The following is a 25,120-nucleotide window of genomic DNA, read 5'->3' on the forward strand; positions in this document are numbered from 1 at the left end:
CCCCAGAAGGCCTCTCCCCAGACCTGGCCCCTCGCCAGCAGCGGTTTTCCTAATAGAAGCCAGGTGTGGGCCAGATGCCCTGGGCGGAAGTGGGGGCAGGGCAGCGCGGAGGGCGGCATCCCAGCCCTGCACCGCATGCACGCCAAGCCCGGCGCCACCCCAGCAGCTGGGAGAGGGGGTGCGAGCCGCCCACGCCCTTCCCAGGTCTCCTTGTCCCTGAGCCCACGGGGGCTCCCTCCAGAACCAATCTTCTCTCTCTCTGAGGCACTGGGAGCCCCTTGGCCGGCAGCCACTCCATCCCCACCTTAGCATCAATCGCCGCCCCCAGCCCTGCTCTGGAGGAGGAAGAGGAGGAGGAGGAGGAAGGCTGGAATGAGGCAGCAGAGGAGGGGAGAAGAAGAAGGAAATGGGGTAGGGGAGGTGGCCAAGTGATGCCCAGTCAAGGGCAGGGACAGGGGTGCCCTCCGGGAGGGAGGGCAGCCTGGGAAAGGGGAGGGCGGGCCTCAGCTGCCCCTCCACGCTGAGCCTGGGCAAAGGCCTGGAGGCCAAAGAAAGCTACAGGGGGGCTGTCACAACCCCCCCCCCAGCCTGAGACTTGAACAGCCTCCAGGCACCAGCCCCAGGTCCCCTGGGGCCAAGAGGTCAGCCAGCCTCCCCAGGAAGCAGGCTGGGGTATGGCCACAACCCTCTGCTGAGCTCCTACACCTGTCAGAGGGCCTCCTTTCGGTTTCCCACTGGACAGAAGTAGAACTGATTTTACTATCTGGGCCAAAATGTGGCAATTTGCCACGTGACTGGGTTACTGAATATGTGAGAGAGAGTTGAGGGGTTCAAGGGCCCCTAGACTAGTTAGGTTTAGGCTGGTGGTTTGTCATTGACCCCGAGTGGGAAAGAAGTCCTAGAAACATGGAGCAGGTTATCTGTGAGGGACCGGGGGCTCTGCTGGGCAGCTCTTCCCCAGGGCAGGCAGCAAGACTTTGGGCTTCACCTTCCTCAGGGAAAAAGCCTCCTCAGCTTCCAGAAAGCTCTTTTTAGAAATGTAAATCCACTCATCTCACTTCCTGCTTGAAACTCTGGTGGTTTCCCACAGCCCTAGTGACAGGCCCTTCACCCGCCCCAGGCCGCCTATATGTGTCCCTTGACCTTATCCGCAATCCCAGCTCCACGGCCAGTCGCTCAGGGAAGCACCGACCATCCCAGCAATTATGCCAGGGTTGGCCCTGTGTCCAGCTCTTCAGTGTTCCCTACCGGGCACCGAGCTCCTGCCTAGAGGTTTCTGCGGAGCAATGACTCCCCAGCGGCTCCAGGACTGAGACGTGAACACAGACTCCAGCTTCCGTGCAGGGACTTGGGCCCAGTGCATCCCACATACAGACACACACTCAGGTCCTGGGTCCTACGGGTCTAGCAGGCCCCACCCAGGGCCCGCTGCACTGTCAGACCACAGGGGCACAGGGGGTGGGGCTGTTTCTTTTTGGTCCATTGACCTTGCAGCCAAGGGGAGGGTTGAGGGTCTCAAAGGAAGAGAGGAAGTCAGAATCTCAAATTACCTGCCCAAAGCCACAGGATACCTTTGAGAAGGCCTGTGGGCAGTCTGGCTATGCCCCACCTCGTGATCAAAGCCAAGTCCCCCCAGAGCCTAGACAGGGTTCCCAGAAGGAGCTTAGAACAGCAACAGCCCACTTCCACCGGGACCCCTAGTGTAGACAGCCTGAGCCTGCCCCCACCTGCACCTGCTGGGCCTGTAGCCTAAGCGGAGGTTTCAACACAGGCCTGCTGCCCAGGAAACTCACCTGAGAGGCCTGTGGCTTTGCTCTGGGGTCAAAGATCCGCAGCTGCTTATCCTGGAAAAGCAGAGAGCAGGAAACAGATTAGGGAAGGGGGTCCTGTCTCCCTATTCCAGGCTCCGATGAGCATGGCCCCAGTAACAGGGCTGGCATTACACACCTGCTTTCTGGGCAAAGGATTCTTCCCCAGCCTGGTTCTATCTCCTTGCCAAAGGGGGACAAGCTCCTACCTGCCCAGCCACCCAGAAAAGTAAACTCAGTGACAAGAATTCACCTTCCTGAGCACCTACTGCATGCCAGACACACAATCCCTTCTCATCTCTCCAACTACCTTATGATGCAGTGCTACCACCATGACCCCTTCACAGAAGAAGAAACAGAGGCCAAGAGCCAAAGCCTAGGCTACGCCCAGCCCAGAGGGGCTCATGTGACCACATCATTTCTGCACTTAAAGAATTTAGCATCTAACCAGGAAGATGGGCTCACACATCACAACCGTCCACTCAGTGCAGTGACTGATTCAATTACTCCAAGTAAGGATGGAAACAGACAAGAAAGAGAAAAAAAATGCACTGAAGTAAAATGTCCACACCTTGTATAGGGCCTTATTTCTGTGGAATAATCTGTGTCCACACGTGCACACGTGTGTTTGCACACAGATGAACATGCATAAAGAACGGGCAGAATCTGTGTCCACTGACTATTTACGGACTTGGCCACAATAAATGGTTCAGTGTAAAAAGGAAGTTGCAGAATAACATGGCATATGCTCATCTATAGATCGAGAAAAAAAAAAAAAAAAAAAAAGAATAACATGGCATGGTGAAATTCTAGTATGGTCAAAATAAATAACATTCTCTATTTGTGTGACCATGATCCTGTATCTTTTGTTTGTTTTTATTGATAGGCAAAAATTGTACATCCTGTACATTGAGCAAGTTTGCTAAGCAGCACAAGCCAGTGTGTTAATTCCGGGAACCAAAGGTGGGGAAGGTGGGAGCTGATTAGCTTTCCCCTTTTACATCTTAGCACAACTCCATTTTGCTCTGTTTTTTTATTTTTTTCACATACCCCAATTGGATAAAGGATCCACTTTATTTCGATCAGCACAGATTCTTATTTTCGTATTTTGAAAAAAAAACGAATAATTGGAATTTGAAATTAAAAACAACATTATTTAGCCGGGCGCGGTGGCTCACGCCTGTAATCCTAGCTCTCTGGGAGGCTGAGGCGGGCGGATTGCTCGAGGTCAGGAGTTCGAAACCAGCCTGAGCAAGAGCGAGACCCCGTCTCTATTATAAATACAAATAAATTAATTGGCCAACTAATATATATAGAAAAAATTAGCCGGGCATGGTGGCGCATGCCTGTAGTCCCAGCTACTTGGGGAGGCTAAGGCAGGAGGATCGCTTGAGCCCAGGAGTTTGAGGTTGCTGTGAGCTAGGCTGACGCCATGGCACTCACTCTAGCCTGGGCAACAAAGCGAGACTCTGTCTCAAAAAAAAAAAAAAAAACATTATTTGCATCAGAACCAAAAAGCTGAAATACAGAAGTTCCTCGACTTAGGATGGGGTTTTATCCCAATAAACCTATCATAAGTTGAAAATATATCAAGTCAAAAGCGCAGCCCAGGAAACCATTGTTCAAAGAATCACCGGTGCTTAAAGTCTGAAAACTTATGATTGTGTATCACTTTCACTCCATCGTAAAATCAAAAAATCTTAAGTCAGGGACTCTTTGTACTTAATTATAAATCTAATAAAATATGTACAAGATTTATATGAGGAAAACCACAAAACCCTGATGAAAACAATCAAAGACCTAATTAAATGAACAGAGTTTCCATGTTCATGGATATAGGATCTCAATATTGTCAAGAAATCAGTTCCTCCCAACATTATAGATTGGACACAATCCCATCCAAAATTCCAGCAAGTTATTTTGTGAATATTGACAAACTCATTTTAAGATTTATATGAAGAAGCAAAATACCCACAATAGTCAACACAACATTGAAGAAAAAGAAGAAAATTGAGGCCGGGCATGGTGGCTCACACCTGTAATCCTAGCACTCCGGGAGGCCAAGGTGGGCAGACTGCTCAAGGTCAGGAGTTGGAAACCAGCCTGAGAAGAGCAAGACCTCGTCTCTACTATAAACAGAAAGAAATTAATTGGCCAACTAATATATACAGAAAAAATTAGTCGGGCATGGTGGTGCATTGCCTGTAGTCCCAGCTACTCAGGAGGCTGAGGCAACAGGATTGCTTGAGCCCAGGAGTTTGAGGTTGCTGTGAGCTAGGCTAACGCCACAGCACCTTACTCTAGCCTAGGCAACAGAGTGAGACTTTGTCTCAAAAAAAAAATAAAAATAAGAAAATTGGAAGACTGATACTACTCAACTTTACTATAAAGCTACAGTAACCTAGAACTGTGACACTGGCAAAAGACTACACAAACAGATCAGTGAAACAGAACAGGGACCCCAAGAAAGATCCACGCAAATACAGTCAACTGATCTCTGACCAAGTTGAACAAAGGCAATACAATGGAGAAAAGGCAGTCTTTTCAACAAAGGGTGCTGTAGCAATTGGATATACACATGGAAATAAAAAAGAACCTATATACAGAACTTACCCCTTTAATAAAAATTAACTCAAAATAGATCATAGGTAGAAACATAAAAAAACAAAACTATAAAACTCCCAAAAAATAACAGGAGAAAATCTAGGTGGCCTTGGGTTTGGCAATGACGTTTTAGACACAACACCAAAAGCATAATTCATTAAAGAAAAACCTGATCAAGTAGACTTCACTAAAATTACAAACTTCTATTCTGCAAAAGACACCATCAAGAGAATAAAAAGACAAGCCACAGACTAGGAGAAAAAAATTTCTAGAACATGTATCTGGATAAAGGATTTATATCCAAAATACACAAAGAACACTCAACAACAATAAAACAAATAACCAAATTTAGTAATGGGCAAAAGACCTGAAAAGACACTACTGCAAAAAAGATATGCAGCTCTTTTTCGTGGCGCCTCGTAGGCAATCAGCTGCTTCACGATGAAGCTGAATATCTCCTTCCCAGCCACTGGCTGCCAGAAACTCATTGAAGTGGACAATGAACGCAAACTTCATACTTCCTATGAGAAGCGTATGGCCACGGAAGTTGCTATCAACGCTCTGTGTGAAGAATGGAAGGGTTACATGGTCTGAATCAGTGGTGGGAACAACAAGCAAGGTTTCCCCATGAAGCAGGGTGTCTTGACCCATGGCCGTGTTCGCCTGCTACTGAGTAAGGGGCATTCCTGTTACAGACCAAGGAGAACTGGAGAAAGAAAGCGCAAATCTGTTCATGATTGTATTGTGGATGCCAACCTGAGCATTCTCGACTTGGTTATCGTAAAAAAAAGGAGAGAAGGATATCCCTGGACTGACTGATACTACAGTACCTCGTCATCTGGGGCCCAAAAGAGCTAGCAGAATCCGCAAACTCTTCAATCTGTCTAAAGAAGATGATGTTCGCCAATATGTTGTGAGAAAGCTCTTAAACAAAGAAGGTAAGAAACCTAGGACCAAAGCACCCAAGATTCAGCGACTTGTTACTCCACATGTCCTGCAACATAAACACCGGCGTATTGCTCTGAAGAAGCAGCGTACTTCGAAAAATAAGGAAGAGGCTGCAGAATATGCTAAACTTTTGGCCAAGAGAATGAAGGAGGCCAAAGAAAAGGGCCAGGAACAGATTGCCAAGAGACGTACGTAGGCTGTCCTCTCTGAGAGCATCTACTTCTAAGTCTGAGTCGAGCCAAAAATAAGATTTTTTGAGTTAAATAATAAATAAGACTATATCCTAAAAAAAAAGAGAAAGATATGCAGATGAAAAATGAACATATAAAAGGACGCTCAACATCATATGTCATTAGGGAACTATAAATTAAAACAATGAGATTTTACCGCCCACCTATTAGAATGACTAACATCAAAAAAACTGACAATATCAAATGCTGACAAGGATGTGTAACAGCAAGAACTCTTACTCATGGCTGATGGGAATGCAAAATAGTATAGCCACTTTGGAAGATAGTTGGCTGGTTCTTTCTTTTTTTCCTTTCGTCTCTCTCTCTCTCTCCCCCCTTTTCCTCCCTCCCTCCCTCTATCTCTCTCCTTTTCTTTCTTTTAAGAGACAGAGTCTCACTCTGTCACCTAGGCTGGAGTACAGTGGTGGAACTCCTGGGCTCAAGGGATCCTCCTCCCTCAGTCTTCTGAGTACCACCACACCTGGCTAATTTTTAAAATTTTTTGTAGAGATGGCATCTCACTATGTTGCCCAGGTTGGTCTCAAATTCCCAGCCTCAAGCAATCCTCCCAGCCTCCCAAAGTACTGGGATTACAGGTGTGAGCCATCGTACCTGGCCAAGATGACACTTTCTTACACAGCTAAATAGACAATCATATGATAGAGCAATTGTGCTGCTTAAGTGTATTTACCTAAATGAGTTAAAAACTACATCCACATAAATGTTTATAGCAGTTTTATCCCATAATTACAAAACTGGAAGAACCAAAATGTCCCTCAATAGGTAAATGGATAAATAAACTGCAGAACATTCATACAATGGCATATCATTTAGGATAAAAAGAAATAGTTTAGACCCCAAATCCTAAAACTCCTATAAGAAAACATATGGGAAAACGTCATAACATTTGATTTGGCAATAATTTCTTGGATATGACACTAGTGGTACAGGCAACAAAAGCAAAAATAGACAAATGGAACTACATCCAACTTAAAAACTTTTGTTCATCAGAAGTTTGGCCAGGCACAGTAGCTCACACCTGTAATATCAGAACTTTGGGAGGCCAAGGCGGGAGGACTGCTTGAGGGCAGGGGTTTGAGACCAGCCAGAGTAAGAGTGAGACCCTGTCTCTATAAAAAGTAGAAAAATTATCCAGGCATGGTGGTGCACACCTATAGTCCCAGCTACTTGGGAGGCTGAGGCAGGAGGATTGCTTGAGCCCAGGAGTTTGAGGTTGTAGTGAGATATGACGACGCCACTGCACTCTAACCAGGTGACAGAGTGAGACCCCGTCTCCAAAAAATAAAAAATAAAAAAGGACACAGTCAACAAAGTGAAAAGGCAACATATGAAATGGGAGAACATATTTGCAAATCATGTAGCTGACAGGGGGTTAATATTCAGAGTATTTACAGAACTCCTACAACTCAACAACAGAAAAATAAAATAACTTGCTTAAAAAAATGAGCAAAGAGGCCGGGCGCTGTGGCTCACGCCTGTAATCCTAGCTCTTGGGAGGCCGAGGCGGGCGGATTGCTCAAGGTCAGGAGTTCAAAACCAGCCTGAGCAAGAGCGAGACCCCGTCTCTACTATAAATAGAAAGAAATTAATTGGCCAACTGATATATATATAAAAAAATTAGCCGGGCATGGTGGCGCATGCCTGTAGTCCCAGCTACTCGGGAGGCTGAGGCAGAAGGATCACTCGAGCCCAGGAGTTTGAGGTTGCTGTGAGCTAGGCTGACGCCACGGCACTCACTCTAGCCTGGGCAACAAAGCGAGACTCTGTCTCAAAAAAAAAAAAAAAAAAAAAATGAGCAAAGGACTTGCATAGACATTTGTTCAAACAAAATATGCAAATGGCCAGTAAGTATATGAAAAGATGTTCAACATCACTATTAATCAGAGAATTGCTAATGGAAACCACAATGAGTTATACCCATTAGGATGGTTACTATCAAAAACAAACAAACAAAAACAAGTGCTGGTGGGGCTGTAAACAATTTAGAACCCTTGCACACCATTGGTGGGATTATAAAATGGTACAACCACTATAAAAAACATGTTGGCAATTCCTCCCAAAATTAAAAATAGAACTATCATATGATTCAGCAATCCCACCGCTGGGTATATATCCAAAAGAATTAAAAGCAGGGTTACGAAGAGACATCTGCACACCCACATTCATGGCAGCACTGTTCACAATAGCCAAGAGGTAGAAACAGCCCAAGAGTCTACTGACAGACAAATGAATAAACAAAGCATGGTGTATATATATGTACAATGGAAGACTACGCAGCCTTAAAAGGGAAGGAAATCCTATCATATGCGACACACAACGTGAATAAACCTTGAGGAGTTGGCATCCCATTATGCTAAGTGAAGTTAACTCAGTCACAAAAGGACAAACTATATGATTCACTTATATGAGGCATCTAAAGTTGTCAAATCATAGATACAGAAAGCAGAATGGTTGTTACTAGGGCCTGGGGGTGGGATGAAGGGAAACTGTTGTTTAATGAGTATAGAGTTTCAGTTCTGCAAGAAGAAAAAAACTTTTGAGATCTGTTTCACAACAATGTAAATATACGTAACACTACTGAACTGCACACTTAAAAATGGTTAAGATGGGAAATTTTATATATGTTTTTTTAACCACAATTTAAAAAAACATAGCTATCATTCCACAAAAAAACATGGAGGAACCTTGAATGTATACCGCGAAGTGAAAGAAGTCAGTGTGGAAAGGCTACATACTATCTGATTCCAACTATATGACATTCTGGAAAAGGCAAATCCATAGACAGCAAGAAGACCAGGCTTGCCATCGGGGAGGGGAGGGGAGGAAGGGAGCTGGAACACAGAGGACTTTGGGGCAGTTGAAGTGCTTCTGTGTGATACTACAGTGGCAGACATGTGACATTGTGCATTCGTCAAAACCCACAGAATGTACAACACAGAGGGAACCCTCAAGTAAATCATGGGCCTTAGTTAATACTGATGTAGCAATGCTGGCTCATCAATTGTAACAACCGTACCCCACTGACAGGGAACTATGAAGGACAGAGCGAGGGAGGAAGGATGGACAGAGGAATATGGAAAATCTCTGTACCACTTGTTCAAGTTTTTCTTTTTTCTTTATTTTTCTGAGACAGAATCTCACTCTGTTGCCCAGGCTAGAGTGAGTGCCATGGCATCAGCCTAGCTCACAGCAACCTCAAACTCCTGGGCTCGAGCGATCCTACTGTCTCAGCCTCCCGAGTAGCTGGGACTATAGGCATGAGCCACCATGCTCGGCTAATTTTTTCTATATATTTTTAGTTGTCCAATTAATTTCTTTCTATTTTTAGTAGAGACGGGGTCTCGCTCTTGCTCAGGCTAGCTTCTAACTCCTGACCTTGAGTAATCCTCCTGCCTCGGCCTCCCAGAGTGCTAGGATTACAGGTGTGAGCACCATGCCCGGCCATGTTCAAGTTTTTCTGTAAACCTAAAACTCTTCTACAAAATAAAGTCTATTAATTACTTGTTAAAACAAAATGAAGGCGAAAACCACGGGACTTCCTGCTCTGTGCACAGCCCCTACCTCCCGGGATGAAGGACCAGTCCCTGCTACACTGAGCTCGTGGCTAGGTGTTGGACCCTGCAGCCCAGGGCTGGTCACAGGAAATGCTGGGGAGGAACTCAGATTGGAGTTGAACCTCAAAGGCCAAGCAGAGCTTACACTGGGAAGGGAAAGGCATTCAAGGAAGGTGGAATAGCATGAGCAAAGGTGTGGAGACAGGAGCTTGCTAGTGCGTGACGTCAGGGGGAGAAGGCCAATGTGAGGCAGGTGGCAGGAACAGATGGGGACGTGTGTAGCTGTACAGGTGGACAAGACGGGAGGTTCACTTGGAGAGGGCCCCAAAAGCCAGGCCTCCCTGGCATACCTCGGCTGGGCCCAGGGCTCTGTGCTGCTCCTGGCAAAGCGTCCCAGTGGCAGTTTACTGAGCACCTGCTCTGTGCCAGGTGAGCACCAGGCAGAGTCCAGGAATGAGCATGTAAACACTGCCCCATGCCACAGCCTCAGGTTCAGGGGGCAGAGACGGAGCTCAGGCAAGTGAGGGCAGTGAGAGAAAGAGGGCAAGGAGGGTGCGGGACAGAGACAGGGGACAGTGACCGCAAGGGACAGAGAACTAGAGTCCAAGGACAGAGACAGGGCAGCAAGAGAGGGACAGGATGTGGGGGATCTGGAGAGATGGAGATAAAACACTTCGTGGCAGCAAGTGCCCCGTGGAGCTGGGGAGACACGGCCTGGGTTCCAGCGCCAGCTGCACGCTGACGGCTCTGACCTGAGCCAGGGCTTGGGCCCCGCAGCAGACTCTGGGGTGGCTGGGGGCTGGGCTCCGTCCTGGCCACGGGATACACGTCCTTCCTGCACCCCTTCCCCTGAGGTCACAGCAGGATTTGGAGCGCGGGCTGCAGAGCGCAGCGCAGCCCTGAGCCGCCTCCGCAAATCCCGCGCGCCCCCTCGCGGCTGAGCCCTGGCCTGGGTCCTGGGAGGCGAAGCCAGGACAAGAGCAGCGCCAGGGCGGGGGACGCTCCCCGCCACCGCCACGCTCTGCCGGGAAGCAGAGTGGCCCCCACATTCCGCTGCTGCAAACCCAGAGCCAGGCTGGCGATCACCGGTAGAGAGGGGTCAGGCTCCCTGCTGCGCAGTGGCCCATCCACCAGCTCCCTCCGCTGCTCAGGACAAGCCCTCACCCTTTGCACACCCAGGGGCGTCTCCGCCTGGCCCTCGGTCACAGGGAGGCCCCACGCTGCATGGGCTTCCTGTGTGATGAACACACCCGGGACCCCTAGGCGCCCCCTCTCCAGCAAAGGCAGGCAGCTGTGGTCGCAGGGCTGAGGTACCACTGGTCCCAGCATGTGCTGACAGGTGCAGCCTGGAGGTGACACCACATCCTCAACAGGTATAAACCTAGGTCTGGAAACCAGACTTAGGGAAGGAGGAGTCGCTGCCCCACTGAGCATCACTCCCACCACACACGTGGGAAATCTGTGCAACTTCAAGTTCTGGGTGTAGCGGGGGAAACAGCCCGAGCTTCCCTAGTCCTGCACTCCCAACTCTTCCTCGAAAGACACGAGCAGGCAAGGCAAGAAGTGGCCCTGCCAGCAGGATATTGCATGACTGCCATCACAGAGGGTGCTTCCTGGTGACCCACAGCCCTGTTTGGTGTCCTCCCCTGCCCAACTCTGATGGTAAATGGGGCTCAGATGCCCAAAGAGGAGGGGCTGGACCAACACACCAGTGATGCAGCAGAGAGGGTCTCTCAAAGAAAGGGGAGGTCGTGGTCCAAAAGCGGCCACCCCTGAGTCTACTGACACTTGGCTCAGGCTGTCCCCTCTGCTTAGGACACCTGGCCCCTCCTTCTCAACCAGGGCCCATCCCTCGAGGATCGGCCTCAATCTCGCTGTCCTGGGAAGCCATCCCTGGCATGACTAAGCTGGGGTGAGCATACCAGGCCCCACCAAGCAGGCTGCTGAGGGGCCGACAACCAGGCCTTATGACATCTCAACCCCCAGGGCTCAGGCCAGTGTCCGGAACCCACCATTGAAGGAAAAACATGGGAAAAATGATGAAGATGGGGCAGTGCAGCTTCCCCAAAAATGGTAAAGAAGAAAAAGTTGGAAATAGGGTCCCTCCAAGTATGCACGGTCACTGGAACGGGGTGCTCACAGTGGGTCCCCTCCCCTTCCCGATCCACTCCCTCACCCCCACCCACTCCTCACATGTGTCTGCTGGCCCTGAGCTCCACTCCAAAGGTCCTGACGGTGGCCCACATCCTCCAGTCCAACAGGCCTTCAGAGACTCAACACCACCTCCTGGGGAAGCCCCCCAGCCAGGGGTCTCGGCCCCAGCCCTGCCTTGGCTTTCCTTTTCTATCTGCTCCCTGCAGGCCTGTGACCCTCCCAGCCACACTTCTTATTCTCTCCAATGCCAACGCCAACCTCTCCCTTTCAACCGGCAGTCTGCTCATAGCCTCTGGGTCCAGACTCAACTGGCACCTCCCCTAGGACATCTCCAGGTACCGCCAGCTCACGTACCTACAACCACCCCCGGAGCAGCAGCGTGGCCCGTGGCCTTGCTGAGGAAATTCCTATGAGGTGCCTCTCCAACTGCCACACCTGCTGTGCGACCCAACTCCTCCTGCGACCAGGAGCCAGCCTTGCAACCCGCCCCGCCTCACAGCCCACCTCGAGCACCGTTCACCCCCTCCTTCCACAGGGCTCCTACACCCACCCACCACCTGGCTCCACCACCCCTGGTCAGGGATGGCCCTCTCCTCCCATGGCTGCCCAACATCCAATGTAGACAACGCCCACTTGTAGACATGGCCCACCCTGCCATGCTCTGATCCACAGGGTTCCAAACACAAATCTGCTTGTCTCTCAGTGCCACCTGCCCCTCTCTGGCCTCTAACACACCTCTCCTTTCCCACTGCTCCAATGGGACAAGCACGACTCTTACTCACCAGTCTTGGCCTTGTCTGACCTACCCCTGGCTTCCCCAGCCTCTCCAACCACCCCAAAGCACCATGTCCCTCTCCCAGAGCCCGTGTCACAGGTCTGCTCCTCTGGACCCAGTAGCATGCTGCAGCACGAGCCTCATGTAAGGGAAGGCAGCTCAGACGAACCAGACAGGTGGCTAGGGGAGGCTGGCTGAGGGTGGAGATGGACACTGAGCGGCACAAACCAGGGACCAGCATGGGGCAGCGTGAGACTCTCATCTGACAGGGACTCAGGCAGAGTGGGGGCTTCTGGGTGCAGATGTGAGCCGGAGGCACCAGGGGCAGCCGGGGTGGGGGCTCACACATGCCCACCCTGACCTCAGTGCTCTCTGTCCTACAAACAGCTGCAGAGGCGCCGCCCCCAGGGCCTGCACAGAGCCCCAGGCACTCCCACCGGCCTGCTCACCTTGCACGCTGTGCCAACAAGGGCTCCGTCCCGGCTCCAGACGGCACTCTGCACCAGGTCCCCGTGGGCTGCCAGCTCTGCAGAGAAACAGCCAAGGTCAGGCCCTGCGCAGTGAGGGCACCAGGGAAGCAGGCACGGGAGCCAGGCTTGAGGTAACTCCCAAGTAAGGGCAACAGCTAGAAGGGGCCCTTTCAGCTGAAGAGAGCTCCTCCTAGCCACACTGCACCTGCACCCCTGGGCTTCTTCCTTCCACCCCACCCTCGCCTGGCTGTGCTGCCACTCAACAACCTCCTGAGGCTCCCTGCTCCATGGCCAGACTCTACTTCCCTCCCAAGCTCATTTCTGTCACTCTCCAACATCTTCCCATCCCATAGGGTCACTCTTGCCCTGGCCTGCAGCTCCTGCCATCTCTGCTATCCTCCCCTAGGGTGGGGTGGTAAAATACATCCATACGTCCTCTGAAACTCCTGTTATGGGTTGAATTGTGCCCCCCCCCCAAAAAAAAAGATGTTGAAGTCCTAACCCCCAGTACCTGTGAATGTGACCTTATCTGACAACAGAATCTTTGCAGATGCTCCAGTTAAGCTGAAGTCTGTGGAGTGGGCCCTAACCCAATATGACTGGTGATCTTAGGAAAAACGGAAATTTGAACACAGAGACATGGATAGAGGGAAGATGATGTGAAGACAAAAGAAGACAGCCAGCGACAAGCCAAGCAACACCCGAGGCTATGGAAGCTGGAGAGAGGCTGAAACAGACCCTTCCCTGTAGCCTCAGGAGGAACCAACCCTGCTGACAGCTTGACTTCGGACTTCTGGCCTCCAGAATGGTGAGACAGTGGACTAAGCCACCTGGTTGCAGCTCTATGTTACAGCAGCCCTAGGAAACTAACATGCCTTCATCCAAATCATGGCACCTAATTCTCTTCCTCTCGAGTGTGAGCAGGACATAGTGACTCGCTTCTAACACAGAGAATCTGATGGAAGCGATAGCATGTGACTTCCAAAGCTAAGTCACAAAACCCACTGCAGCTTCCTCCTCCTCCTCCTTGCTTGCTCTCTCTGCCTCTCCTGGACTGTTCACTTTGGGGGAACTGGCTGTCATGTGGCAGGGAACTCTAGCGCCCATGGGAGGCCCACGCAGGAGGACTGAAGCGTCTGCCCACAGCCGGCTCCCCACGAGGGCTCCAATGTGGTAGCAGAGCCTCCAGCCCCAGTTGAGCCTTCAGATGACAGCAACCTCACGTGAGACCTTGAGCCGGAACCACCCAGCCAAGACACTCCCAAATTCCTGCCCCTCACGAACTATCAGATAAACGCTAACAGGTTGTTTTAACGCTCTACGTTTGAGGTGACTTGTTCTGAAGCAATAAATAACTACAACATTGAGGTTCACTCTGGCCAGCTCTGCCACCCACCTGCACTGTGGCCTCAGCCAAGTTAGTTAACCTCCTGAGCCTCACCCAGACCACAGGAATGACGACACCTCCCCCGGGGCTGCGGTGAGCATGGACATGTTGAGGAGTCATGAAGCCCTGATAGCACCTCCTGTTTCATGGCCCTGTCCCCCACGGCAAAAGACACGTCCACAAGGGGCACCAGCTGAATCCCCAGTAACCAGTGCTGTCGCAGCCTCAGTGGGCAGGCGTGACCTCTGGGTCCCAGCCCTGGAGGGACGCTCTGAGTCTGCGTCTACACCTCTAAAGCAGGGATCGGCAGGTCGGGGAGGACCCTAGGCAGAGAACTGTGTGACGTCTCACAGGACACCTCAGGGCTCAGCTGCCAGTCACATGTGCGCAATCATGACTGCTCAGCCCCGGGTGCGGCCGGGGGGAGGGGGGTTGGGTGGGGGATCTAACCCAGCGCTGTGATCACCCACCGGGAGGCTGGGGGAGAGGCACACATGGGGGGGGGGGTGCTCCGGAAAGCAACAGCAGTCAATGGTTTGTTTTCAAAACTGAAAGCAATTTCTAGAAAGAAACGTACAGAAGTTATTTAGAAAAATGGAGGAAAACAACAGGAAAAAAAATAGCTAAGGGAGATGAAGACAGATGCCCACGTGGAGTGGAAGGGGATGGGGTGTTTAGCACAAGCCTTGTAGAATCATACAACGTTTTAGACTTTTTACACTACATAAGTGCACGACTCTGATCTGTATTGTTACATTTACGTTACTGAAAATGTCAACAAGGAAATGACGTGCTGTCGGGATGGGGCAGCCTGGGAGGGCAGGGCAAGGTGGCCCGTACCTGCCAGGGGCTGCTGCTTGGCTGCATCCCAGACCTTCACGGCTGTGCCCGCTGCGCTCACCAGAACACCGTCCGTGGTGGGGTGGAACTGCAGCACCGCCACCGGGAGGTCCTCCTCCAGCACCACCCCGGGCACCGAGGGCAGGGCCTGGCCAGGGGCCAGCAGTCGCCAGAGTTTCACCTGCAGGAAAGATGACATCTGTGAACCAGGGCAGGGGACCACCCCTGACCCAGCGAGGCCCGTGCTGCAACGAAGCTGCTCCCAGCAGGACACCCTCCGCCTGGCATGTCGAAGGCAGCCCGCCTGCCTCTGCTGCTGGGCTGGCAGCTGTGTGCCCCACATCAAGTCAAGGAGGGAAGGAAAGCTGACTCAGGGACTGCAGGTACTGTCAGAAGCTGGGAGGACACGAGAGTGTGGCAAGGGCTGTGCTGTGTCCCCAGGCCTCCCTGGCCACGGAACCTACTTCCCTTGGGCAGGCGTGCAGCATCAGAGCAGGTCATGGCGACAGCTCCTGCCAAGCCCTTGGGAGCCGGTGTGAGTCCAGAAACTTAGAAGGTCTGGGCTGGCCCAGCCCTGGACACAGGCAGAGGGGCCCCAGGCTCTGGAGGGGGGAGGGGGATGAGGAACTGGACTGGATGCTCAGAAGACCCCAGCCTGGGGGGCATATCGAGCAGCTCTTCCACCCGGCTCCACTCACCGTCCTGTCAGCTGAGCCTGTGGCCAGGAGGAAGTCATCAAAGGGAGAGAAGTCCAAATCGGTGACCAGGTCTGTGGGAGAGGGATGGCTGAATTGGCCGGATGTCCTGTTTCCAACCCAGCATGACCCTCCCCAAGCCCAGGGCTTCCGTGGTGATACCTTCTGCCCACACCGAAGCAGGGCACCTCTGGACAGCATGGGGGCACATGCCACAGGCCCCCACCTGACACATGTCCCCAAAAACCCTGCTGACCCAGGATGGCTGAGGGTCCTGGCATCAGGAGGTTGGCAGGAGCTCCTTGGGTTACGAGGCACCTGCATGAACAGAGCCTCCCAGCCTGACCCCTCTTAAGGTGACACACCTAGCTGCTCCTTCAGCTGTGGAAGGTCCCCAGGAGCCACCTGGTAAATCCTTTTTTGGCTTAAGCAAGCTGGAGTTGGCTTTAGCTCTTTGCAATGGAGAACCTGAGCGGCTCAGCTCTGGAGGGTGGGGGGGACCCAGAGTGACAGGAGCCCACAGGGGAAAGGAGGCCAGTCGTCTGGTGGGTAGAGACAAGGCGTGGAGGGCAGTAGGGTGAGACCATGGCTACAGGCCTGCGTCACCAGAGCCAGAAGCACAGCCACCACCCTGTTATCCACCTCCAGTAGGGCTGAGGAGGACTATTTTCCTCCTGGCAGGAGGAGACAGGGAAGAGATGATGCAGGGAAGACAGGCACCCTTGGGACAGCCCCAGCCTGGACTCCTGGCTGGCAGGACGATGACAGTCCTGGGCCTAAAGTCACAGAACCCCTGCCACCCTCAGGCTGGGGGCTCCTCGCTGGGCAGGACAGGTTCTGGCCAAGTGTAGCCACTAGCACGGGCAGCCTGGCATCTCTGGGGGATGAGATGTGCTAACACAATTGAGCGATCTGAGTGCTAAGCACATGCTGGTGACAGCAGTGCTGACTGTTTGACAGGCATGCACCTCACCGAATATCCAGAAGGACCCACTGGGTGGTACTGCAGCAGCATGCCCAGAGGGGATGAGGACACCAAAACTCAGAGAGGGTAAGCAACTTGCCCAGAGTCACATAGCTAAGAAGGGGTGAAGCAGAGGGTCAGGCCAAGGCAGCCTGGTTCCAGAGCCACACTTCTCACTGTGACTTGACGCTGCCTTTCTCCAGCAGAGCAGGCTCCCAGCCCCCACCCTCATGACCCAGACACCAGAAACGCACTCCAGATATTCCCCATCAGTTCACTGCCCTGGCCGCTAGGCTGCAGGGCAGCTGTGATCCAGAGATAAGAGGCCAAAGGTGCCCCCGACAGGCAGGGCAGTCTCTCCCACCATCAGCACCTACAAGAGCAGATTGGCACCTGGTATCTCTAGGGCAGGTTCCAGGGGAGCTGGAGCTCAGCCCCATGAGTAGCTTCCTGGCAGGGCTGTTCTGCAGGGAGAGTTGTAGCCACAGTGAGGCTACAATCTGCCCACGGCAGCCTGGTCCAGCTCCTGTTTGGAGAGCGAGCCCTGGTAACAGGGGGCTTGGCCACCTTGCAAATGACTTGGGCTGGCTCCCCCATGGGTAAACTGCATAAAAAAGGACCGGGTGTGGTGGCTCATGCCTGTAATCCCAGCACTTTGGGAGGCCAAGACAGGAGGATCACTTGAGGCCAGGAGTTCAAGACCAGCCTGAGCAACATAGCAATACCCTGTCTCTACCCTCCCAAAAAAAGCAAACATACATAGATAGGGTCAGTAGGGTCAGAGAGACCTGAGTTCTGATCCTGGCTCTGCCAGCAGCTATGTGAACAATGGGTATGTTCTTAACCTTCCTGAGCCTCAGTTTTCTTAACTAAACAATGGGTTTTATTTATTTATTTATTTTTTTGAGACAGAGTCTCGCTTTGTTGCCCAGGCTAGCCTGAGTGCCATGGCATCAGCCTAGCTCACAGCAACCTCAAACTCCTGGGCTCAAGCGATCCTCCTGCCTCAGCCTCCCAAATAGCTGGGACTACAGGCATGCGCCACCATGCCCGGCTAATTTTTTCTATATGTATTAGTTGGCCAATTAATTTCTTTCTATTTTTAGTAGAGTGGGGTCTTGCTTTTGCTCAGGCTGGTTTCAAACTCCTGACCTTGAGCAATCTGCCCGCCTTGGCCTCCCAGAGTGCTAGGATTACAGGCGTGAGCCACAGCGCCCTGCCCAATGGGTTATTTTAAAACCTGCTTCAAAAAGGTTTGAGACTAGATGAGAAAACAGACTTCTTACACATACTACAATATACATGGAGCTCTAAAACATTATGCTTAGAAGTGAAAGAAGCCAGATATGAAAGGCAGGTGTTATATGATTCCATTTATATGAAATGTCCAGAAAAGGCCAGTCAATAGGGCAGAGGGAGGCAAAAGTTTCCTATAAAGGGTAAGATAGTAAATCTTTCAAGATTTTAGGGCCATATGTTCTCTGTCACTACTCAACTCTACAGCTGCAAGAAAGCACCCGTCAATGAACGGGTGTGGCTGTGTTCTATTAGATCTATTTACAAAAACAGGCAGCTGCCTCTGCCCCAGAGGCAGAGAGCAGATCAACAGCTGCCTGAGGCTACGGCACCCGGGGTTGAAACAGGTTAACCACACAGGGGCACACGGGATCTTTTGGGGGTGATGGAACTGTTCTAAAACTGGATGGCGGTGTGCGTAACTCTAGGTGTGCATAACTCAAAAAGGACCTTAATAAACCTTAATAAAAATCGTCAAATGATTCACTTAAAACAAGTAATGTTTATGGTATATAAATGATACCTCAATAAAGTTGGGTTTTTTAATTGTTATTTTTGTAAAGTTGCTTTCTTTTTTTTCTTGAGACAGAGTCTTACTCTATCATCCATGGCATTAGCCACTGCACCCAGCTAAAGTTGTTTTAAAAAGTTTTTTTTTTTTTGGCCAGGTGTGGTGGCTCACTCCTGTGATCCCAGTACCATGGGAGGCTGAGGCAGAAGGACTGCTTGAGCTCAGGAGTTCTAGACCAGCCTGAGCAAGCGTGAGGCTCATCTCTACTAAAAATAGAAAAATTAGCCAGGTGTCGTGGTGTGTGCCTGTAGAACCAACCCTAACCCTAACTACTTGGGAGGCTGAGGCAGGAGGATCGCTTAAGCCCAGCAGTTTGGTGGGTTACAGTGAGCTATGATGCCACTGTACTCTAGCCAGGGTGATGGAGTGAGACACTATCTCCAAAATAAATAAATAAGTTTTTTAAAAAGATTAGATGAGAAAACACAGATAATGTACTTAACGCAGAGAGCACTCTCCATCAATCTTTACCATTGTTATTAGCCACCGTCATCATCATCAGAAGCCCTACACCCTACACTGCACTGCACGCCCAGCCGAGGACCAAGCATCCACCCCTTCCCCTCCCGGCAAGGCCTCCCAACAGGCGGCCAGGAACACAGGCCAGAGTGACTGGGCCCACAGCCTCTGCAGCTGGACAGGGAGCGATGAGGCCAGCCGGCTGCCGCAGCCTGGGGCAGGCAAACTGTTCCCTGCAGGCGGGCGGGCTGCCAGGCGGGCTGCCAGGCACCCCCAGAAGCAGCTGCAGCAGACAAAAGCTCTCTTTGTGTGGGCCCATCTCTGGCCCTGCAGAGCAGCACAGCCACCTCCTTGGAGTGCCCTGAGAATGCCTGGTGGTGAAGGGTGTCCTGCTGGTCTCCAGGAGAAAATGCAGGCCAAGAACCACACAGGTTTGAGTGCTCAGCAGTGACAGGGAGCCAGCATCACCCTGGAGCTAGCAACTGCACACCGCCTCCGCCAGCTCCACGACCTGCAGCACACAGCTGCACTCCTCTGCCCAGACTGGACTCCTACACCAGGACCAGCCTCCTGAGGCCCACCCTCTCCCAGAGAACACACAGCAAGGACGACAGGAGGGACCCAGCAAACCATGGGGCTGTGGGACCAGTGGCCATGGATCTCTGGCCCTGGGCAGGGTGTGTGGGGTGGGGAACAAGTTCTAGGCTTCCTAGGTCAAGCACCCACTCACCTGAATGACATCCCAGGTAAGCCATGTGTCTCTTGTCCTCTCCTTGGTCTTCCAGAGGCACGATGCCCAACACGCCTGTTAAACCAACACAGGGTCTCTGACATCAAGCCTAGCTGGGGGGACCATCTACCTCCCCACCCAGGGGTCCCAGAGGAGACCCGACCCAGAAGCTCACCCTTGGGCCTCCCAGAGCCTCCACCAATCACAAGACCACTTCCCTCTGGACCTAGTGATTGTCCTGGGTTAGACTCCTGCCTCAAGCAAGAACCCTCCACGCATCGGATGTATGGAAGATGCTGGGGAAAGAAGTTCTCTGTTCACATTATGGGTCAGATAAGAGGTCAGCTCAGGGCCACTTTCCCCAGCTGTACTTGAGAAAGAAGACAACACCGGGGGCAGCAGAGCTGAGGGAGCAAATGAGAGGTCAGGGCCAACAGCACCTGTGAGCCTTTGGCCACAGCTCTGCCTGAAGTCCTTGACTTCTTAGACAAGCCAAAAAGTTATCCATTTTTTGTTTAAGTCAGTTTGAGGTCAGTTTGAGGTCTGAGCTATCACTAGCAACCAACAGAGTGCCATTTAATACCCAGGTTTTTCAAATCTTTTCTTTCTACTGACCCCAACATCCCTGGGACCACACACAGATGATGGCAGGGGTAGCATACAGGGACAGCTAAAAACAGTAGTGTCAGTCACTTTCTGGCCCTCTTGGCCATACTCTTGAAGACCACAATCAACATAGTTATATACACACACACTGTAATCAAGGTTGATCCGATTATCGCATGTTGGCCAGTCTGTAGGGGCCCAAGGCCCTGAGTGATGTTCACCTCTGAGCCCCCACCCCCAGTCATTCCAAATCCCCATACTATCTAGGGTGAGGATGTTTGAATCTCCACACCGATGGCCACTTCCCTACCTGGACGGTCTGAGTTGAATGCAATCAAGCTGCAACTTGATTTGATATGGTTCCCACACGAGGGGGCAGTTCCAGCCCGAATGTCATTGATCCAGGCCTGAAAATAAAGAATAAGAAGTGTGTGGTGAGGGCCAGGGCTCTGCTCATGCCTAAAACAGGAGGTGCGGCAAAATCCAGGAACTCCACCTTAAACCTACAGCATTAGAGATGCATTCCTTTGGATCATACCCTGCCCCTTAGAGGATGCAAAATGTTCTTGAAATGGTAACCTCAGTCATTAAAGAGGCAATTTTGCTTACTAAGGCAGTTTCCTAATAAAGGGGAGGAGGCTGTCAAAAAGAAGCTCAGGTGGAAATAGGCTAATTAAGCAGTGTGCGTGGGGGGGAGGGTTGTTTCTATTAAATGGAGGGAGAAAACCAGAGAAAGAAGAAGTGAGCACCTAAGAAGACAGACTCAACTTCCTCAACTGCATTGCTGAAGGCCTCCTCCGAGTACCAGCTCAGACAGAGAGGGGAGACATCAGGGCCTGACCTCATCAGGACATGCCTTTCCACACGCAGAGGCAGAGGAGCACTTTTTCTGAAACTGATCAGCAAGGTACACGAATTTCTCTGTTGGTGTCAAAACACCACTGGGTGCTCCTACCTGGCCCTGATCAAAGGGCACCTGTATTTCCCAGTCTACTCACCCTCAGCATCCAGGAAACCATCTCCACCACCTGAAGTTTCTATTTCAATGTTCACCTGCCACAGGTCAGTACCCTGCATTATTTTTCCCTCCTGATTCATGTTTACTGCATAACCACAGTGACAGAAAATATCTTTGCAAAGGCAGAGAGATACCTGTTCTCCCACCTCCCTAACATACACTGTTTTAAGCTCTCCCTGTAGGCCAGGATTCCATGCCTGTCTGTTTACTTTGCAAGACTGAGGCCCACCCAGGAGCAAGAAGCAGGGCCTCTCAAGCACTCTCCAGACACTTCCAAGCAGTACTTACTGTGCTCAGAGAGATTGTTCTAAAGTAAATCTAAGTGTCTCCCCACAACCTTTGAATGGCTCGCCACCTGCACTCAGAATAAAACTCGACTTCTCCCTGTGGCCCTTGGGCTCCGCAAGGACGGCTCTGGACTCATCTGTCTCCATGCTTCCCTGGTCACTGCCCTCTATCCACAGCCATTACTCCACTTTCCATTCCTACACTAGGCTCTTTCTCAAGTCTTACCCTTCTAGCTTCAGCTGAATGCCACCTCCTCCAGTCAGCCTTCCTTGATCACCCTATTGAGATGAACCCCCCACCTCACCATTCTGCATTCCACACCTCATGTGTGTCCTTCAATGCACTTAGTAAAACCTGCAATGCCTCGTTTGCCAGATGTCCCTCCATGAGGCTATCAGTGAGTGCCACAGGGGAAGGAAAATGCAGTGAAGTTCACTGTTGTAGCTCCGGCAGCTTAGCACAGCACATAGTAGGTGCAGAAGAAACACTGCCCAGAGGACAGAAATGGAGCCTCTGCTCCAGGCTGCCCTAACATGCTTTGGCCCCAATAGGGTCACTTGAGATCAGCTTCTAGCCCCAAGTATCCGAGGACACTCCCATGCCTTACAAATAACACAGAGAGCAGCAGACAAGGGCTGGCATCATCTCTGAAGCACAAACCTCGTCAGACCTGCTGCCCTTCCGGGGTCCGAGGTGCCCCCAGCACTTGGCCCATCTCTTCCTCTGGGTTCCACCTGCTCAGGCTCCCCCTGGCCCCACCCAGACGCTGGCGGCATCACCCAGAGTGAGGGAAGAGCTTGCCCAAGCAGCTAGAGGAGGAAGCGCCTGCGGAAACGCAAGGGAGGGGCGCGTGTCTGGCGGAGAGGCTCCCCCCTCAGCAGACACACTCGGACAGGCCGAGGCCGGGGGAAGGGGGGCATCTCTCCCACACCCCAGCCCGGGACAGAGGCCATCAGAAGCAGCGGGGAGGAGGAACCAGGCGCCAGTTTAGCGCCCCAGCCCTGGCTCCCCAGCGAGGCCGACCGGAAGCCAAGAAGGCAGGCGGCCTCTCAGGCCTGGGCCCGGGCCGGAGGGCTGCGCCGCCTCGCTTCGAGGGTCCTGGGCCGAGGCGGGCAGGCCGGACAGACCGCTGGGATCACCGGGCGGCCAGAGCAAGTCACAGGAGGGCCGGACTCTGCCCTCCGGGTGGCCACGGGACGACATGCACACCAGGGCCGGGACCTGAAGGGGGCGCCCTGGGGAAGGAGGGCTCAGGGGTGCCCGGGGTCCCCGGTGCGGGGCCCGGGCAGGGGGAGGGGCGGCCGGCCAGGACCAGGGACGAGCACGCGGGGCCTGCAGGCCGGGCTCACCTCGCGGCGGGGCAGCCGGGCCTCCGTGTGCCGGAACTTGGACACCTTGAAGCGGTTCATGGCGGCGGGGACGGCGGCGGGCGCAGCTTCGAGGACCCGGGCGTCGGCTCTCAGGTGCACGCCGAGTAGCCGCGACGCCCGCTGCCTGCGGCCCCACCCGCGGCCTGCCGCCTGCGGCCCCGCCCCGACACGCCCCCTGGCCAATCGGAGCCGCCCCCGGCCCGCCTGGCCACGCCCCCGGGCCCTTTTCTTCCGCGCGCGCGCCGTCGGCCCCGCCTCCCGGCCAATCGGGACTCGGCCGCCCCGCGAGGCCACGCCCCCGTGCCGAAGCGGCGGACGGGCGCGGGTGGGAGGTCACGTGCGGCGCAGCTGTCCGCCCACGGCCCCTGCCGTGCGCGCGTGGGGGCAATCGCGATTTTGAGGGCTGCATTTGCCCCGGGAGGCTTTTCCGTGTGCCTGGCGCGCCCTCCCGCACTATGTACCTCCTCAAGTAGAGAAGACAGAAATTAACTCCACCTCAGAGACTGGAAGCCTTAGCTCCAGGAGAGTGTAAGTCGCTGGCCCCAGCTGACACCGACTGGAAGTGGCAGAGAATGAACAGGAGCCCAGGTCTGGTGCAAATCTCTGTCCTCGGGACCTACTCAGAAGCCTGCCTTCCCGCCCACCCCGCTTAGGCCCGGTTGGCTCGGTGGGAGGGTGGGGGCCTCCATGCCTTACTCCATGCCTTACTTACTTACTTGCCTGGTCTCTACCGTGCCTGGGGCGAGGCGCGGCAGGGCTCTCCCTCCGGGAATCATGAACTCCTTTACAGATGAGCCGAAAGGGAGAAAGATAAGTGCATGAAGAATCCCTTAAATAGCGAGTGCTCTGCCCAGCTTACTTCCCCAACAACTCGGGAGAAAAGAGAGCAGGTTCATTCCACCTGGGGCGGTTCCTACCGCAACCGCAACCGTTTCTCTTTGCTTTGAAAACTGACTCCCTGATTCCAGAATGTGCGTTCTGCTTGAAAACAGACCGAACACCTGCTCAGGCGTGTCTGGAAAAGGGACTTTGATCCGAGGAATGCAAATGCTTACTCGGGAATGGCCAGCTGCTTCAAAAGTTCTCTGTCCACAACCAGACCCAGATGACAGCCTCACCAGAGGTGATTCACACAGTCTGGCCTGGTGATGGGGTCCAAAGGACCCCAAAACACAGGTTCTTTTTTCGGTTTTCACAAGTACAAATTGTGAGGACTAAAAGTCGACTTACCGGTAACCTACTAATCGCTTAGTAATCTACTAGGCGATTTAAGAGCAACTTTGATTCCATGAAGTAAAAACAGAATACCAGTACAGCTGACTGATGCCTAGGATTCAGAGTTCTAAGCACTCTGGCAGCCCCAGGTGTACAGCATTCCCACAGCACACACTCTCTGGACTCTGGAATTCCAGCAGCTTTGGAAGAGGCACCATTAGTACAGTCTTGAGCTGATCATGGTGTTCAGTTATTGCAGATACTGCTTTAAAAAAAAAACTGTAAAATATTTTTTAAAAAATTTACCATCTTAACCATTTTTAAGTGTACAATTCAGTGGCATTAAGTATGTTCATATTGTTGTGTAATCATCACCACCATCCATCTCCAAAACTTTTTCATCTTGTAAAACTGAAATTCTGTGCTCATGAAACACTGGCTGTCCATTCCCCTCCCACCAGCTCCTGGTAACCATTATTCTACTTTCTGTCTCTGTGCGTTTGACTAGGTAGTTCGTGTAGGTAGAATGATACAAAATTTGTCTTTTTTGACTTTCTAATTTCACTTAGCATTATGTCCTCAAGGTTCATCTGTCTTGTAGCATGTGAGAGGATTTTCTTCCTTTTTAAGGCTGAATGATATTCTGCTATCTATGTATTCCCCACTTTGTTTATCCATCAGTGGACACAGTAAATAATGCTGCTATGAACATGGTATACAAATAACTCTTTGAGACCTGGCTTTTGGTTCTTTGAGTATATACCCAAAAGTGGGGTTGCTGGATCATATGGTAGTTTTATTTTTTTCTTTTATTTACTTATATGTATTTATTTAGACAGAGTCTGACTCTGTCACCCAGGCTAGAGTACCCTGGCATCATCATAGCTCAGAGCAACCTCAAACTCCTGAGCTCAAGTGATCCTCCTGCCTCAGCCTCCTGAGTAGCTAGGAATACAGGTACCACCACACCCAGCTAATTTTTTCTATTTTTAGTAGAGATGGGGTCTTGCTTAGGCTGGTCTGGAACTCCAGACCTCATGCAATCCTCCTGCCTCGGCCTTCCAGAGGATAGTTTTCTTTTTAACGTTTGAGGGACCACCATACTGGATATTGGTTT

General features: G+C 52.1%; 1 protein-coding gene across 1 annotated transcript in view; it reads right to left on the minus strand.

Annotated features, from left to right (window-relative positions):
* The window catches only part of CORO7 (coronin 7), a 55,916-nt gene extending 32,982 nt beyond the window's left edge, over window positions 1–22,934 (minus strand). The window contains exons 1-7 of the mRNA XM_012743748.2: window positions 22,768–22,934; window positions 20,423–20,519; window positions 19,507–19,581; window positions 15,490–15,560; window positions 14,792–14,972; window positions 12,544–12,620; window positions 1,794–1,844 (exon numbers count right to left, since the gene is read on the minus strand). Coding sequence (XP_012599202.1) covers window positions 1,794–1,844; window positions 12,544–12,620; window positions 14,792–14,972; window positions 15,490–15,560; window positions 19,507–19,581; window positions 20,423–20,519; window positions 22,768–22,827 — 612 coding nt within the window. The 5' untranslated portion in view covers window positions 22,828–22,934. The remainder of the gene's footprint in view (window positions 1–1,793; window positions 1,845–12,543; window positions 12,621–14,791; window positions 14,973–15,489; window positions 15,561–19,506; window positions 19,582–20,422; window positions 20,520–22,767) is intronic.
* Between the last annotated feature and the right edge of the window lie 2,186 nt (window positions 22,935–25,120).

Source organism: Microcebus murinus, chromosome 19, assembly GCF_040939455.1.
Source record: "Microcebus murinus isolate Inina chromosome 19, M.murinus_Inina_mat1.0, whole genome shotgun sequence".
NCBI lineage: Eukaryota > Metazoa > Chordata > Mammalia > Primates > Cheirogaleidae > Microcebus > Microcebus murinus.